This window comes from Zalophus californianus, chromosome 3 (genome assembly GCF_009762305.2).
Source record: "Zalophus californianus isolate mZalCal1 chromosome 3, mZalCal1.pri.v2, whole genome shotgun sequence".
Lineage (NCBI taxonomy): Eukaryota > Metazoa > Chordata > Mammalia > Carnivora > Otariidae > Zalophus > Zalophus californianus.
Window position 1 is genome coordinate 152,056,650 of NC_045597.1, and position 18,538 is coordinate 152,075,187.

The 18,538-nt window shown below is 43.1% G+C and overlaps 1 protein-coding gene across 3 annotated transcripts in view; it reads right to left on the minus strand.

Moving 5' to 3' along the window:
- STAT1 (signal transducer and activator of transcription 1) overlaps nt 1–16,516 on the minus strand; it is a 47,585-nt gene extending 31,069 nt beyond the window's left edge. Inside the window, exons 1-11 of one of the 3 annotated variants that reach the window (XM_027588927.2) lie at nt 16,356–16,516; nt 15,914–16,066; nt 12,492–12,620; nt 11,432–11,576; nt 10,064–10,162; nt 6,783–6,872; nt 6,036–6,114; nt 4,995–5,086; nt 4,636–4,787; nt 2,243–2,401; nt 479–571 (exon numbers count right to left, since the gene is read on the minus strand). In XM_027588927.2, the coding sequence (XP_027444728.1) occupies nt 479–571; nt 2,243–2,401; nt 4,636–4,787; nt 4,995–5,086; nt 6,036–6,114; nt 6,783–6,872; nt 10,064–10,162; nt 11,432–11,576; nt 12,492–12,619 (1,037 nt within the window). In that variant the 5' untranslated portion in view covers nt 12,620; nt 15,914–16,066; nt 16,356–16,516. Of the gene's footprint in view, nt 1–478; nt 572–2,242; nt 2,402–4,635; nt 4,788–4,994; nt 5,087–6,035; nt 6,115–6,782; nt 6,873–10,063; nt 10,163–11,431; nt 11,577–12,491; nt 12,621–15,913; nt 16,067–16,355 lie in introns of those variants that run through there. The other 2 variants (XM_027588928.2, XR_003519048.2) reach the window with 2 other exon arrangements.
- Nucleotides 16,517–18,538: the final 2,022 nt, after the last annotated feature.

Here is an 18,538-nt window from a genome sequence, read left to right on the forward strand (position 1 = left end):
CACTAGGCTATCTACCACAGTGGTCTACAGATATTTAGGTCACGGACAACTTTGAAACACTGATGAAATCTATGAACCCATTCACCAGAAAAATAGACGTGTCACGAGTCCATGTTCACACACTGCATGTGGTCTCGGGGCTACGTAAAGCCCAGGTTACAAGCGTCTACTCAGCACACAACTGCTGGGAACTTTTGCGTCCACTGGAGGAAGTTCTGCTTTTTCAAATTCCTTTTTACAGTGAATGTGCTTTACGTTTACAGGGGGAAGATTGGGTGTGCATATGTATACATAAATACGTGATATATTTCTATTTCTTTTAATATTCTAAATACAAGATATTCTGAATAAGAATTCACATTGAAATGCCTACTGCAAAACTGCTTCCTCTAAAGCACCCTCTGTGACTGTTGTGAAGGAAGTGAGGGGTGCTAACTTCATGGCACAAGGCGCAGCGTTTCCATCTTTTCTTGGTTACCTCAACTTCACGGTGAACTGGACCCCAGTCTTCAAGACCAGCGGCCTCTGAGGATGAGTTGGCATGCAAGGTTGTCTTTCCACCACAAATGAGCTGTAAATTCCAAGCAAAGTGCAGATTAGCATTTCCATTAAGGCTTAGGCAGTACAAACTGTTTTCCCGGAACAGAAGAGCGGGTTAGAGGGCACAAGCTAAAACTCGGTTTGGAAGATTCGAACAAGTTGGTGAATAAAGTGAGGTTCGCTAGTCAGCACAGAAATCTCCACACCACATTCCACTCAACGTGAGATCAGAGTAGTTGTGGTGACCCGTGGCACCTTCGACAATGAAAACCCTGAGTTGGGTTATGTTCATTTACGAATTTGCATGAAGAATCAGATTTCCTAGCTAGACTTAACTGTGGCAATCACTTTGTAACATATACAAATATCAAATCATTATGTCGTACACCTGAACCTAATGTAATGTTGTATGCCACTCACATCTCAATTTAAAAATAAAAATAACCAAAAACAAAAAATAAAAAGAAATTTCATTACAGTTGAAAACGAACCATGTAACACATTGCTTACTACCATAATTTGACATGGATATTTCGGGATCCTTTGGAAAACTGTTCTTCTAGTAAAATTGTTTAGTAATACTTATTATATAATAAACATTTCCAACTATGAATTTTCATTTAAAAAAGGATTACATTTGCATTCCAAAACCCAAGCAAATAAATATCCTTGATTATTTCAAATACAGCACTGAGGTATTCCTGTTTGGACATTAGCCACAGGGAACCGAGGATATTTTTTTATTATGGCATGTTAGCACACAAAAAAATTTCAATATGAACCTTCTACCCAGTGCCATTTATCTATCTACTAAGTATATTTGGAACACCTGCCCACGGACAAAGCACTGCACCAGGTCCTTGTGGGGGAAAAAAGATGACAAAGGCACATCTCTGTCTTCCAGGAACTTCCAATTTATGTCACAGACGACAGAAATACATACACAACTACATAATGAATCCAGAATGAGAGAAGAATAAAGACTGAGCCATGAGGATCCAGAAGGGAGGTAACATGTTTGGGAACTCTGGGAAGATTTCAGGACAACATATAAGCTGAAACTTTCAGGAGGAAACAATGTCGAGATGAGGTTCAAAGAAGGCGGCTGTGGGGCGGGGGACCGAGGAGAGGCAAGGCGAAGTGACCGGATTTGGTGCGAACGCGGTCTGCCTGGAAATGAGGCATGTGGGGAAGCTCACCCTGGAGCGGCCAGCTGGCGCCGGGCCGGGGAGGTGGGGCACAAGTGTCCAGCTGAGGGGCTCCACCCAGGCAAGCCAGTGACAAAGCGCCAGGCTGGACTCTGCTCTGGGAAGCCCAGCGTCACAGGGACTAGGGAGGCAGGGGCTGAGGAGGGAAGCACTTGGGAGGCGACTATGCACGAGTTCAGCAAGGGGGTCTGAGAGCCTGAAGGAGGCTGAGGAGGCCCTGGAGGGGGAAGCAGGGGACAAACAGCACCAGGGCAGACTTGACAGGGCTCCGCACAGACTGGCCCCAGGCGAAGGAGGAGTACAACGGACAAGTTCCCAGGCTAGGTGGCCCCAAGAATGAAGAGCCAATGGTATGGACAAGGAATTTAGGAAGAGATGGCTGCCCTGAAGACATGTCCATAACCTATTAAACTTTTAAACGGTCTGAATCACCGTGAAATTTTCCCCCGGGGAAAACAGTTGCAGAAGATGCAAATGAGTCTCCCTCAAGTTACCTCTGAATGAGCTGCTGGAAAAGGTTGAAGGTGCGGTCCCATAGCCCCTGCTTGTTCTTTGTGATAGGGTCGTGTTCATAGGTGTATTTCTGTTCCAATTCCTCGAGCTTTTTAAGCTGCTGACGAACCTGCTGCAGACTCTCCGCAACTATGGTGAACCTGGAAGGTACATGACACAGGAGCCTCGATCAGAAGCAATCTCAAAGCTGCCTGGGTTACAGGGAATCGCGGAAACCGACAAGTGGTTTCCCCAGGCAACACCTGACCTTATCTGTGCGGCCCGTCACACTCTGCACAGAGAACAAGGTTCACCTTGCCATTAAAGACTATTATTTGGGGAGAAGAAACCAACAGATTACAGCCCAGACCTACGGAGATGGGGCTGGCTGGGGATCCGTGATGTCTACTGACCTGCATGATAACTGGGATTTAAAGGGACCAGGCAAAGAGGAAGGCAGAGGCAGGGGACACAGCAAAGGAAACGCCGTCAGGGGTGATGCTGGAGGCAGCGAGGAGCCCAGGCAGGTGCTGTATCAGGACACAGAGGAGCAAGAGAGCAGCTTGGAAGCTGCAGAAGCCACATGGTGAGGGAATGACAGGCCCCGGTCAGAAGAAGAGAGAACAAAGGTTACCGTTTTCCTGAATTGAAAGAAGGCAGCAAGACGCTCAATCTAGATACTCAAAATATAAACCAAGGAGGAAACTAGCGATTGCTTTCAGATTCCTCCTTCCTGCCAGTAAAGGGCCTCTGCGCCAAGTCAGGCTGTGGGACTGTGGCTTACCTCCCTGGAGTAGTGACGGAGGAAAACCTTCTTCCAATGAAACACACCTCCCTTGCTTCATGGTTTCATTTCCTGAATCCAGTTCAAAGCACTTAAGGAGCAGCCCTTGGCTGTGAAAGGAGAGGCAGGCTGAGGGCAGGTGGGCGAGCTCCAAGGGGATCCTAAGCCAGTGCTTCCCAACTTTGTTCAGGCCATGACACACACGAGAACAAGATAATCTGTGGACAGCACAGTGGGGGGCCCCTGGGGGGCATCTGTGGCTCTGGAAGAGGCTCACTGTGGCCTAAATGACCATGAGGGGGCTCCAGACAGCCCAGGGCCTGCCTACGAAGCAGGAGGGCTTGGGGGGGGTGGTGGTGTCAGTGCCTCTCAAGGCCCATGGGGGCACACTGGGCTGGGAAGCTCTGCTCTAAGCAACAGGAAACTTGGAATATGAGCAGACAATCCACAGAATAAAAATGAATAGCTAAGTATTAATCGTGAATATTTTTTAAAAATAGCAATTCAGAGAACCTCCTGAGATCTCTGGTCCTTGGGCGCTTGGGAACTCTTCCAGGCTACCATCCCCTCACCTCCACTCTGATCCACCTCTGCCATCCACTCTGGTCTGTCGGCCCTCCCCCAGACGACACTAGTATGCTCACAGTCAACCAGCTGGCCTTTATGTCTCTAGTTTATCCTCCAGATTGCTGCCAGAGTGACCTAAGTTAAAAAAAACCCCAAGAAGTGAGCCTCCACTTAAATAAAAAGCCCGCCTGGTTCATCGGCACCCACTGGATAAAGTCCCGTTCCTCGTAGCATGTGAAAGCCTCCTCAACCAGGCTCCAGCTTCCTGCTACCTCCACCCTTCTTCCTGCCCTTGCGGGCACCCCCTTCTGCAGCCATCCGGTATGGGGTACTGCAGGCCCCTCTCACGCCCAGCCTCTCTTCTCCTCTGTCCCTGCTGGTACCCTCCCCGGTCTCCAGAAAGGACGCCTCTTCAGTCTCAAGTCAGTGCAAGACCACTTCCTCTCAGAAACCTCTCCTGGTAACTCCTTCCCTCGCCCTCCACAGAACTCTGGGCAGCCCTTCATTAGAGCACTGGCGACCTTTTACTGCACAGAATGAGGGCATTTACCTTCCGCCACCACACGGAGAGCTCCTTTCTGGTGAGGATCAAGAATCACTCATCCTGTGTTCCCAGGTCCTAGCCCAGTGCCTGGCATACAGCATTTAATAAGAGTTCACTAGACGGATGACTGAATGAATGGTCCAAACTGTTATTCCATGGAAGCCTGGAAACTGTCTCATGCTATTTTGTTTTTAATAAAACATGAGAGCTCAAGCTGTTAAATGTGTTATGTGATGACTATGTTACCGGTGTTTTGGCACAAATGACGCATCCCACGGGACAGGCACAGTAGGGAGAGGAGCGCTCAAAACGAAGCAGAGCTTGGCTGAACTCGGCCACAGGCATGAAAAACATGTGCTTTTCAAGTGTTTCCAGAGCAAGAAGAGGCTGGACTATGTTAAAGTCTAATCCGAAGTTTGAACAGGGTCCTTTCAACTAACAACTTGAATGTGCACTTCATGAGTTCATGGGGTCGGCCAGTTAGATTTGGAGAATCTTACCAGTTCTGCAGCTGATCAAGACAAGCGTTGGGGGGCCCCCCAATACAGGCACTCTGCTGTCTCCGCTTCCATTCCACCAGCTCATCATTAATCAGGGCTTTCTGGGTAAGTTCCGTGACATTCAACAACTCTATTATTTTGTGAACTACTTCCTAAAGGGAGAGGAAGAGACAAAGTGAAGTCAATTCATCTTTAATCACTGAATTTAAAAATATTTTTTTTAAAGCAAAGCAAATATCTCAACTGGGGCTCTAAGCCAAGTGGTTATAAAAATAATTTTTCCTCTCTCCTAAACTTCAAGTCCATTATTTATAGTCTGTGATGAAAGCAACACGTTATTCTAGAAAGTGAATCACTACCTTTCTCTTATTGTCAAGCATTAAATACATCTTCTGGATTAACATCTGTTCTTGTTTCTGATCATTCTTTGCCACGCCATTGGTTTCATGCTCTGTGAATTGGGAGAGATGGCAGAAAAATATAAATGTAAAAAAAACCAAAACCAACTAAATCCAAGATTCACATACACTTAGAAGAAATATAATCCAAGTGCTATCTGGTGACAGATCAAAGTTTGGTCTTTAATTTTTATTGAACAAAACAAAAAATAATGTCCCAAGTTTAAAAACTGGATAAACTGAAACAAAGTACTTGTTTTCAATGACCCATGTGAACTGGAAACAGTACCATCTGGCTCTTAAATCATTGTCAGACTATTACCTAGATGAATATAAGTGACAAAATTCAAAATCCCAGGTAAAAATTTTATACAAAGTGTATGTGCAGCTTCGTAAGAGAAGTACACAATTAGGAAGGAGTAGTTGGGTTCCCTTTCTCTCATACTATTCCCTAAATTATCCTAATAATCTCTCCAGATTAACCTTGGTATCCTCCAAGGGATTACTAGGGTTATAGCAATCATATGGAGCGGAGACGTTTGAAGGGGCTTCAAGCAGGGAAACTCCACACATCTGTCGGTCTGTGTCAATCAGTGGGCTAGGTACAGTAAGTAAAGTGAGTAGCACATAACCAGTGGTTGTCGACAGGAGGGGTGATACTAGCCCCCCCACCCCAGTGCCCCAGCCCTGTGTCTGGAGACAGTTTTGTCTGTCACCACTGGGGATTAGGGAATAGTTCTACTGCCATCTGGTGGCTAAAAGTCAGGGATGCTGCTAAACATCCTATAATGCACAGTACTGCCCCTCCCAACAAAAAATTATCTGGCTCAAAATGTCAACAGTACAGAGGTTAAGACCCTGGTTTGCAACATCAAGAAGCCAAGACTATCAATTCAGAGTCATAAAGCATTTGGCAAATATGAAGACATACTTGCCTTCTTTATCTAGTGTCAACAGAAAAAAGGACAGCCAATGGGCACTGCTTTAAATGTTAATTCTTACCTCTGTTCTGCAAGGTTTTGCACTTAAAATCATATTCATCTTGTAAATCTTCTAGGGTCTTGATTTCATGCTCTATACACTACAAATAAAGACATAAACAGGTTTTCCCACTGATCAGCTTCCAAAGACTTTGGGAAATAGATTATTGTTTCTATAGGACCCAGAAAACCAGGGTAACAATCCTGCTTCCTCAAAGATGGATTCCATCTGCAAAATTCTAATCACATACATAATAATTTCTATTTCCTTAATAAGTATATAATAACTTTTTTAAGAGGAAAAGATATGGTTATTTTCAGACGGGGCTCACTTGATTTCTACTTTAATGTTCCCCTTCCCAGTCTTAGAATAAAACAGGTGCTTGAGAAACATGGGCCATGTTTGTCCTGGGGCTCTGTGTAACCCCAGGAACACCCCAATTTGAGAAGCACAGACATCAAAGGCTATTTCGAGCAGGAACATCTAGTTTATTGGGTGATGGGGCAAAGTCAACAGTTACTGCACAATCTTGGCAAGGAAGAAAGAGATAAGCTCAGTGTTTGACGCTGTAACAGGGGCCATAAAAGTCTATTTGCTCGTTGATTTAACTAATTTGTTTACGTATGGTTTGGAATTTCAGCAAAACTCTTCTTCTCAACTACTTAAAAGCCGAAATCAGTTAACCACCTTTACACTCGAGCCATTGAAACCCTTTTCGTCTTACAAAAAAAGTTAGAGGTTAAACATGTATACTGACTCAGTACTCACCATAACTTTATCCTTCACGTTTCTGACTTTGCTGTCAAGCTCCTTCTGTTTGTCTAACATCACCGTGCTCTGAATATTCCCCGACTGTGCCTGGAATGGGAGGGGTAGGGGTTAACAACTATTATTTCCTCTGGCAGAGTTACCGGATGGTTACTCTCCAAAGTCGAGTCCATACCCTGTGCACCACCTACCTCCCAGACCTTTCAAAACTTCCTACAAGCTTCCCACATGAGTGTTGACAAGAAACAGCTCGGTTCTCAAAGCTCTGGAAAGTTCTGGCAAACTATTAAAAAGGCTACAGAAAGACTAAGCTCAGTTCGTGCCTACTATAAACAGAGTATTTCTGGAATTTTCCATTAATTCATACAGTTGCGTGGTACCACATAAGAAGTTTACTTCAGGGTTTCTCAAATTTTGTAGACAAGATTATTCCTATTAACCCTGTACTTATTTGTCGTAAAGCCTTGCGATTCCCGGTGTGGTCCCCAGACCAGCAGCACCTCACCACCTGGGAGCTTGCCGGAAATGCAGTCTCAGCGCCTAATCTGCTTACTGAATCAGAAGCCCCATTTTGACAAGATCCCAGGTGATCCAGAGGCCTATCAGAATTGGACAGCACTGCCATTAAGGACTTCATGTAGCATGTGCTACTCTAAAGTAATAATGACTATCAACCCAGACACACAGAGTATTCAGCCCTCATCCTTTCTGAAGACTCAGACATAGCAGCCTCTATGTGTTTGTTCCTTATTTAAAGTGTTCCATGGTTTATTCACATAGCATGACTTACTAGGTATTAAGTCAAGGTCAGACAACGTCCTAGACCCAGGTGGTAGAGTGGTAAACATGAGACTGTTTTCATATGGATTAGATTCTAGAAAGATGCTATTTTGTTTAGATTTAAAGTCCCTCCCATGGCAAAAACTGTGCCCATCGACCTTTCTTAACGGAGTCCTACAAGCAGAGTTTCTATGTGGGTATTTTTACATATTCAAACTTATCAGTATTTTCTTCTTTTATATCTGGATTTTCCGTAATAGAAAACCTTTCTGTGTTGACAGATTAGAGAGGAGTTTACCCATTTTTAACCTAGCACTTACGTGGTTTCTTTTTTTTTCCTACTTTTAGATCTCTCATCCATTTGAAGTTTATTCTTGTGTTTACTGTGAAGAAGTGTGGGTACAATTTTAACTTTTTTCCAATGGCTGTCCACTTTTCTTAACATTTCGTGAAAAGTTCATATTTTCCCCAGAGATTTGACTTGCCATTTTTATCACACAAAGTTCCTTATGTACCTGGGTTTAAGTTCTAGATTTTCTCTGATTTCCCATGGGTATTTCTCTTCCTAAACCCGAACCCCTGAACAGTGTTTGTGGAGAGTTTGGAATATATCTAATAGGGCAGGGCCCATCTTATTGCTGTGCTTTTCCACGAGTTTCTTTGCTATTCTTGCACATTTATTTTCTTGATGACTTTCACAGCTTCAGAAAGAAACTTGTTAATTCTATTGGGATCATGTTAAAATTATGAATAACTCAGGGAGAGCCGATATCTCTATGATGTTGCCGTTGATTCCTATGCCTCTCATGTTTCTCTCTTGTCTAACTGTATTGGTGAAGAAGGCCTTGCTTCTCTTGTTCTTAGCTGGACAATCAACTAAATCTCCTTACAGGTGTTCACTGATAACTCAGGTGTCTTCTGAGAGGCTTAAAATGATCCTCTTTCCAGATTACCTACATTTCTTAAAGGGGAGAAAAATGTTGGCAAGCCTTCAAGACCCAAAGCATACTCAGGAGAGTAGGCTGATCTGGGAGAGGAGAAGCCCCCTGCTCTGCCTCGCAATGCCAACTCTGGGCCTCAGGGCCAAATGTGAGGAGAGAAATGCTTGGGTGCCAAGGTGGAAAGTTTGTTCTTCTGCCTGTCTCTGCTCTTGGCGGTCCTCTCAAGTTTGAGATACAGGCGTGGCCAGCCCACTGCATAGTGTTGTTAAGATGAAAATCCCACACAGTCAAAATGTCCTGCCGAAAATCTCCCAGGTGCAGAATGCATGTTGAAGACAAGCATATCTCCTGCAGAGGAGACCAGGCAGCCAGCACTGATACACACTTCTGTTCACTAGGCCAGGTACCAGATGAACTAGCTTGAGTTGAGAACAAATAATGAGTCTCTCTAAATGCTTAGTGCAGCAAGGTGCTTCCAGTGTGCTAGGAACTAAATGCCTAGGGAAGCAGCAGATTCACCAGGACTAGATCAGATGCCCAGAAAGTGCACAGAGAATGGCATTCACTCCTGCTACTTAAATTTTAATACTCTGGCATTCTCCCCCTCATATTGGAAGGGTCTTAGCTGAACAACCCACACAGGGGTTTCACAACTATAGTCTCACTGCCTTCTGGGTGGTTCCCAGCACCCCATCACTCAAAAAGGGAATAAACAGATGTCATGGCAATCTGAAAAATCTGAACCCTGATCGCCAGGAAGGTTTGTATGAGTATTAGTAAAACCATGATCAGAAATCTTGGTGCTAAAACAAATCTGATTCATTCCCTGTTTGGATGTCTTATATATTTAAGAGGTAACTTGATCCTATTCAAAACAAAGGTCTTGATTTTCCTACCAACGTGTTCTTCCCTCCAAAAGATGGAGGGAAGAACACGTTTATGTCTTGCAAAAGCCCTCCTCCTGTCTTTTCTTTCCTCCCCAGCTCAATGGACAATATCTCCAAGTGATTCAAGTCGCAAACCATCAAGTCTTCTCTCGTTTTTCACTTTCCCTCACTCCCACATCTGATCCTTCAATATAAGCCCCATTGGTACCTTGTCCCAAACATAATCTGCCTACTTCTTCTTACCTCTACCAACTGCACTTTTCTTGAGTACATTTCCACTTCCTCTCCCTCTGCCTGCCTGCTTCCTTCCCTGCCCCATGCCTCAGAGAAGGTTCCTCACCCTGATCTAAAGACATAGCCCCATCCCCCTGATACACCGTTACTGTATCACAGTATCCTGCTTTGGTATCTGCATAGGAATCATCACTATCTGAAAATATTTTGTTTACGTATTAACTCTCTCCATCACCAGAATGATTTCCATTAGATTATAGTCCTTTCTTAAAGCCTGGGTCTATAAAATCTCTATATCTGATTTTTGCCATTTCCTGGGGCTATAAAATCAGAGGGCTATTCACTACTGCCTTGCACAGGATATTGTTAATATTAGTTGGATAAATGAATGAATTTTTATTTTACTATGATCTTCAGTTTTCCGTTAGAAAAAAAGTACCTGATTGAATCTCTGGGCATTTTCCAGGATCTTCCTTTCCTCCTTCAGACAGTTACAGATGATCATAGACATCTGTATTGGGTCTTCCTGAAAATTATCCTAGATGTGGGTTAAAATAAATACAAATTTCAGAATGATTAAGCCATTATATATTATAAATTGAATTTCTTCCTATCCACTGAAAAGTCTCATCTTGTATTAATTAAATTCTATACAAGCTATTTTTGGTAAAATCAAAATATTCTTTTAATAAATTATGACAAAAGCTTCCAGTAAGTGCAGGTACCTAAATTATTTCTTGATTAAAAAATGAAGTATCTTCATACACGGTTCCTCTAATAGTTTTACTTTAATTTCTGTTGTTCTTGAAGCTATTTATGTTCCGTTAGGATCCTGAGACAAGGTAAATGATACAGAAACTATCTATGATATTTCTCAATTAATTTATCTGTTGGTCTGTTTTGAATTAGATCAAAGATATTCTTTTCAGTTTTTCTATTTCCTTGTGAAAGCAGGGTGCAAAATACTGGCAATTGTGGCTCTTTGTAACAGATATGTTCAAGCAAAGTCTGTAGGAGAGCAAATTTCTGTATTTCATCTGACTTCCCCTGTCACTGGTATTATAAAATCATAGATATGGTCACAAAGGAATAAAAAGCTTCTAACTACCTAAGTTGAACAGTTTGGTTGTGTTGTATGAAATAAGAAAATGATCGCTCTCACCTCTATGGAGACAGAAAAGTTGTTACTACACAAGTAAATATGGTAACCAGGCTGAAGGGAGTACTTTTCAAAAACTCCCGAAATTCTGTAGCCCATTCTCTCCTGCCTGGGACTCCTTCTGACTTTCTCTTCCATGGGAGGGCAACTCCTCCAAAAGCAAGGAAAGGTGGAGCCTAGTTCCAATTCCCTGACTGTATCAGGCCTTGGGGACATCAAACCTTTCCGGATTTATTCTTCATCTGCATACCAAGGGCTTAGACTGCACTCATCACTAAAGTTCCTTTGAGTTTCTACATGTTAGTACAGCTCACGGCTTTTAAAATGTAACCCTTTTCCTTGGGTTTCAATTTCGACAACTGTTAGTAAAACAAGGTGATAGCATCACATTTCTCTTAGAATTACTGACACCTAACAGGTGATACACTTAAATCTGAGAATTCTTTATGTGTTTACAAAATAAGTTGATATTTTACTCTGCTCATGCTATAAAATATTAGCTATACAAAGAGAGTTTATTTGCCATCTCTGAAACTTTTAAAAATACCAAAGAATGCACGCTCAACTCAATAGTATTTGCTCAATGAAAAAAATACTCTTATATAGGCTTGGGAACATTTTGACTAAAATGCAAAAACCAGGTCATACCTGAAGATTACGTTTGCTTTTCCTTATGTTATGCTGCAACAAAAAATTATTCTCCAAAGAAAAGCGACTATACTGATCATCCAGCTGTGACAGGAGGTCATGAAAACGGATGGTGGCAAATGAAACGTCATTAGCAGCATGCTCCCTGGGAGATTTAAAATTTATACATTTTATTCACTTATTTTTTTTAAGATTTTATCCATTTATTTGACAGACAGCGAGAGAGCACAAGCAGGGGGAACAGTAGAGAGGGAGAGGGAGAAGTAGGCTCCCCACCAAGCAGGGAGCCCGATGCCGGGCTCGATCCCAGGACCCTGAGATCATGACCTGAGCCGAAGGCAGACACCCAACCATCTGAGCCACCCAGGTGCCCCTTATACATTTTATTCTAGATGCTCCTGTTAGACAAAATAAACATCACTTTCCTAATGAAAACTATTTAAGAAACCAAATTTTAAGCGTTCTCTTAGGTTTTCTTTCTTCTTTTCAGACTGACTTAGCTCTTAACAACAGTTTGTACAATACATGAAAAATTCCAGAACTCAGATTCTGCATGAAACTGTTAATGGTAATTATCTCTGGAGGGGAAAAAAACAATAGGGACCTTTACTTTGTATGTCATTTAAAATTTCTGCAATCAGCAAATAGTAAATTTTAAAGTAGAATACATATCAGTTTTTAGAGACATCCCCCTAATTTTATTACTTTCTTCCTATTTCTAATCAATGTTTTACCATAATTCGGCTATCATTATTTCTTTTAACTTACTTCTTTCTCTAACCTGGATCCTAATGTGGAAAATAATTGGCGCCGGCATTATCTAACTTGTCCAAAGCATTTAGGAGTCTACATCATAATTAAACAGAAAACTACATAAAAGTACTTAACGACCAACACAGTTAGCTTTGTAGAGATAAAACGCCAGTTTTCAGACTGACACATTTTTTTTTGCAACAGATAATCCAAATGGCTACAGTGAGATTCATCTCTTAGCCAATCTGGCTCCAAGTCACTTAATCACTTTAAAAGCATAGAAAATCTTCAAGTGAGCTTCCTTTACCAGTCTTGTTTTTCTAGCCACTGTGCCAGGTACTGTCTGATTTCCATGGGAAAACTGTCATCATAGAGCTGGTGAACCTGCTCCAGGAATTTGGAGTCAAGCTGCTGAAGTTCATACCACTGGGACATCCTACAAGGAAACAGCACAAAACCAAGGTCAGGAATGGAAGACCACAGTTCCAAAAAAGGCATATCTAGCATTATGCTTCTTTTAAATATCTTACTTAATCTAAAACATAATTTGTCTCTGAAATACATTATTTAAATGGTATTTATGGGCGCCTGGGTGGCTCAGTTGGTTAAGCGACTGCCTTCGGCTCAGGTCATGATCCTGGAGTCCCGGGATCGAGTCCCACATCGGGCTCCCTGCTCAGCAGGGAGTCTGCTTCTCCCTCGGACCCTCCCCCCTCTCATGTGCTCTCTCTCTCATTCTCTCTCTCTCAAACAAATAAATAAAATCTTTAAAAAAATAAAAAATAAATGGTATTTATATTCGGAAGTCTGTTTTTTTATTAAGGTTTTTTTCTTTTTCCTCTTCTCCAGAAAACGCATCTTCAGGCCTTTTGCTCAAATGTTAACAACATATCAGGGAAGCCTTTTTAGAACACCTTACTTAAACTGACATCACTTCTCACCTCATGAAACACTATCCCTACCCGCTGATGTGTTTTCCTCCATAGCACTTACCACCGGCTAACCCACCATATATTTACTTTTTTATTTTGATTATTGTCTGTTTCCCCCACATGAAGGGAAGAATCTGGAGGGTGGGCAGACTGTTCAGGCTATAGCTCCAGAACAGTGCCGGGCACATAATATGACTTTGAGATGAATCTGTACTTTTATCGAATAAAAAATGGAAAACATTACTTTATTAGATTTGCTTTCAGACAAATCCTAAGAGCCCTCCAAAAGTTGCTCTCTTAGAAATACAGTACTTTTAGGGTGCCTGAGCGGGTCAGTAGGTTGGGTGTCTGACTCTTGATTTTTGCTCAGGTCATGATCTCAGGGTCATGAGGTTGAGCCCCACATTGGATCCTGAGCTCAGTGGGAAGTCTGCTTGAGAGTCTCTCCCTCTCCCACTAACCCTCCTACTGCTCTCAGGTCCTCTCACTCTAAAATAAATAAATAATTCTTTTTTTTTTTAAAGGTTTTATTTATTTATTTGACAGAGAGAGACAGCGAGAGAGGGAGCACAAGCAGGGGGAGTGGGAGAGGGAGAAGCAGGCTTTCTGCTGAGCAGGGAGCCCGACCTGGGGCTCGATCCCAGGACCCTGGGATCATGACCTGAGCTGAAGGCAGACACTAAACGACTGAGCCACCCAGGCGCCCCAACAAATAAATCTTAAAGAAAAAAAAAAGAAATACAGTACATTTGTAATTTAACTCAAAGAATTTTAAACTAGTATTTTACATTTTGTAATTCATATGCTAAAATGAATTATTTTTGTCCTATACCTTTTAAAACATTTTCTTCTTGGCCTACTATGAACAATAAAACTAGTACAAAAACTCTTAAATCTCAGTAATAATTTAAAGATTGAAACAATGTACCCCTGAAACAAAAAATACATTATATGTTAGTAAAACAAAATTAAAGTCAAGAAATCAACAAGAAAAGAAAAAGCATGCCTTTTCTTCCTTTCTTTAAAAAAATAAAGATTGAAACAACATTGTTAAATATAATTTCAAAAGATAAAGTAATACTACCTCTTTGGATAACTGTAAATCAATTTTTGCATAACAGTTCTAAGGAAATGAAAACAAAACCCTGATTTAAGGAATCCTAACACCTATGAGGAAAATGAAGAGCCTCCCATTACCACAGCATAATTTAAGATTTACACCAGTGCACAGCCGACAATATGCAGAGTGGGTATATGGGAATCTTGTCCTACCAGGCCTCTGAGGAAGGGGTCTGGATTTTCAAGCAGGGTATGGAAAAGCTATGCATGCTTGCAGTCAAGCATGTACGTGCAGGCATGAAGTCATGTCTACTCCATGAATTTCCTTCCAAAGAAAAGCAAGGATATGATGGGACTATAAAGCTAGTTACCATCACAAATACCAGTAGAAACGGACACAAACCCACCCTTTGGCACACCTTCTATAGGAATTTGATTTTGCACTTCAAATTATTTTACCTGGGCGGGTGACTCCAAATCTGTGGCTCTCTCCCGACCCTGGTAGGTGTTTAATAAGGATGTGCCTAAAGCAAATATGCTGGCCAGGGGGTCAGCCAGAGGGGGTATGACACCTCTTATTAGATGCAGGACCTCAGGCAACTCGCTTCCCTATCAACAGTATGGTTGTTAAGACTGGATGAACTAGTACAGAGCACGGAGCAGGCGATTAATAAATTCATGCTAACAAATCCAGAATCCGTATCATCTCACAAAACCTGTAACCAACGCAAGGAGGGACATGATCATCCCCCAATCACCGGGCTCAAATTCCAATGTTATACGGACTCCTTCCTGCAGTCCCAAGACCTCCTGCCTCTGCTTCCAACACTACTTCCCAGTCTAGCCTCCTGCCTACACAGTTGGACCACCTCATTGTCTTGCCCAAAATTGCTACAGTTTGCCCATTCCTGGGCTCTTTGCACCCTGACCCTATCTGCATCCATTAACAAAGCAAACCAGCATAAAGTGTCTTGGCTATGCCCATTTCTGTTCCGCTCCAGCTATCACTCACCCTTGAAAACAGCCTCCCTACGAATTTCCGCCTCTCTAAATCCTACCCTAATTCAAAGGTAGATACAAATGCCCCTTCTTCCATAAAGCTGTCTAGCACTTACCCAGAGACAATTAAGCTTTCTTTGACTTGTGCCTCATGGCATTCTGTACCTCTATTACAGCATCAGTTCCTTACAAAGCTCTAGGATTTCTCCCCTGCATGGTGTAAGTTTCAGAGTTGCCAGGACCATGTCTTTTTTTTTTTTTTTAAACAAACAAAAAAACCCAAAACATCTGCGGTATATTACACAGTGTCCTGCACATAGTATGTACTCAATTAAGTTTACTGAATTGAAATCTAGTATATTTCACATTGAATTAGAAAGTAAAGGGCAAACCATATTGTGCTCCACCAAGTTTGGGTTCTGCATCCTCATTAAGCAGCAGTTGCATACTGGGTTGTGCTGGAGGCTCGAGTCTTATTTCTGTCCCATAAAAATAACCTCTCCAACCTATACATAACAACACTCAAAGCACAGTCAACCACACACACACACACACATACATCACCCAAACTCTTCAGTATTAGTCACAATTTTTTAAAAAAGACTAATAGCATTTGGGGGTTTGCAGGAACTTTTATATTCCAGGAAGACATTAAGCTCCTTCATCTTTAAACATAGATGCAGAATTAAGATTCCAAAATTATGCACTCATTCATTCGTTTTCATGAACAAGTACTGACCTGTCACCTTGTGTCCCACTGAGGGGCTAAGGATCCAACCTAAGCCGCAGCTATACACGTGAGGTGCCAAGACTGCTGAGTTTGTATGCACGGGGTGTGAGCGTCTAACCTAGACAGCTCTCCAAGGATGGCACAAAGCAAATGAAAACTTTTCTGTGAAAAGAAGAAAAGGTGACTATGGTGAAAGTGGGTGGGAAGGAAGGAAAAGTGAGGGTAAAAGGGGAGAAGTAGTGTTTTATGGGCGAAAATTCTATTTCACAAGACTTCTTTACTGCTAGAGCAGGGGCAATCGAGTCATCACCAAGAAGGACACCTAGAGTATTAAGGACGCATTCTTTCCAGGATGTCCGATTCGCCTGCAAAGCCCGCCCCCGCCAGGCCCCGACGGCGCGGTCCTGGCACATCCCACACCACCGGCACCCGGAAACTCAGGCCCACTCACTCTGCGCGCGGGGTCGGGCAGCGGCGGGCGGAGGCGCAGCAGTGCTGCCTTTCCCGGGTTCCCGCACCCGGTTCGCCTCTGCTGGGTCTGGGGCCTGACGGGAGTCTTCCCCGGTGCGGCAGAGTCCCCCGCAGACTCTGTGCAGAAAAACGAAAGTACCAGCTGGAAGAAAAGACAGCTCCCGGCGCCCCGCCTCCTTCCGCCTCCACCAATCACCGGGCGGCTGCCGCGCGCGGCCAATCGGACGTGGCTGTTCCGCTGGGGCGCTGCTTCCCCCCACCCCCGGGGACCGCTGTACTGCCAACCAGCTGAGTCCTTCTTTAGGCTTTGAGTAGGGCCCCGCGGGGGGTGACGTGAAGCTTGGCGCTGTGTTGCAACTTGGTCGGTTGGCGGTTACCTCTAGCCATTATAGAGAACAACTAAAAGGAAGTCTGTGTTTGCAGAGGCCCAAACTTGGAGAACCTTGCATTAAACCCGTATCTGTGAACCCAAGGCGGAAGACAGAGGTGGGAACGTTGTCATTCTCTAAGCTAAATTCAGCAGCTCATCTGCTTGTTGCTAAACCCAGGGGACCGTTTTTTCTGCGCTCACCTTACTTGACCACTCAGAAACGTTTGGCACAGTTGACACCTCCATTTTCTCAATACTTCTTCCTTGTCCATGAAACATCCTGCTTGTTTCTTCTCACCTCTACGGCACTCTTTCTTTATCTGTGCTTCACTCCACGACCAAACTGCTCAACGTTAAAGGTTGTCAGGGTCCAGATGTTGATCAGTTTTACCCACATTTCTCACGCTGTCCTATGATGACCTCACCCAGAGCTTCGGTTTCCTTGTAAATGTGAAGGGCTTCTACATGTGTGTCCTGTCCACACCTCTCCTGTATGTTCTGCACCCCGCAAGTGTATAGTCGTCACTTGACATTCCACTTGGATGTCTGATAAGTTCTGCAAACTAGTTATATTTAGAACCAACTCATCATCTTTCTCCTCAAACCTGCCCTTTTTTTCCCTAGAATTGGCATATGTCAGAGGTATATCATTTTTGATATTGCCTTCTCCCTCAACCCCCACACCTGGTCCTCAAGCCTTATTGATTCTTCTTGCTAAATATTCCTCAAGTCTCATCAACTTCTCTCCATCTCTTATACCATCCCCACTTTTTTCTCATTTGGATTATTGCAGTAGAGTCCCAAATGGCTGCCTCATTTAAGCTCTTCATTGCCCCCTTTTTTAAAAAGTTTATTTTTATTTTTATTTTTTTAAAGATTTTATTTATTTATTTGACAGAGAGAGACACAGCGAGAGAGGGAACACAAGCAGGGGGAGTGGGAGTGGGAGAGGGAGAAGCAGGCCTCCCGCGGAGCAGGGATCCCGACGTGGGGCTTGATCCCAGCACCCTGGGATCATGACCCGAGCCGAAGGCAGACGCCCAACGACTGAGCCACCCAGGTGCCCCCAAAAGTTTATTTTTTTAAGTAATCTCTACATGCAACGTGGGGCTTGAACTCACTCCTGAGATCAAGAGTTGCATGCCCTACCAACTAAGGCAGCCAGGTACCCTGCCTTTAAGTCCCTTTTAATCCATTCTCCATGTGACAGTTGGAGTGGTTTTTTTTTTTTAATTTCAAAGCAGATCATGTGTTTGCCAACTTGAAAATCCCGTGATGGCTTTTACAGAATTCAAATTTCTTAATATAGCTTACAAAGCCTTGGTTCCCCTCTTTCTCTAATCCTATCTTGTGCCAGTCTTTCCTTTCCATACTTCAGCATTTTTGGTTTTTGAATATGCCAAGCTCTTTCCCCAAACTCAGGACCTTCTCACCAGCAGTTCTCCATTTGGAAAGCCCCTTGGAGCAACATCCCCTTTCCCCAACCTCTTTTCTGGCTAACTCATCTTTTATGTCTTAGCTAAAAACTCAGCTTAAGTGCCACTCCCCCAGGTAGGCATCCCAGAGGCCAGCCTAGATTCGATCTTATTGGAATGTATGCCCATAAGATAAATTGGCTCCTTCAAGTAGATGGAACTTGAATAAAGCCTTGAATAATAAGGCAACCTTCGGTAGGAAAGGGATCTAAATAATTTCCCACAGATATGCTTATATGTGTTTCTATTACAGTTTTCTCTTCCCACATCTTTATGCTCCTTCTTGTCACATATTCACTCTTACAAAGCCAGTACTGA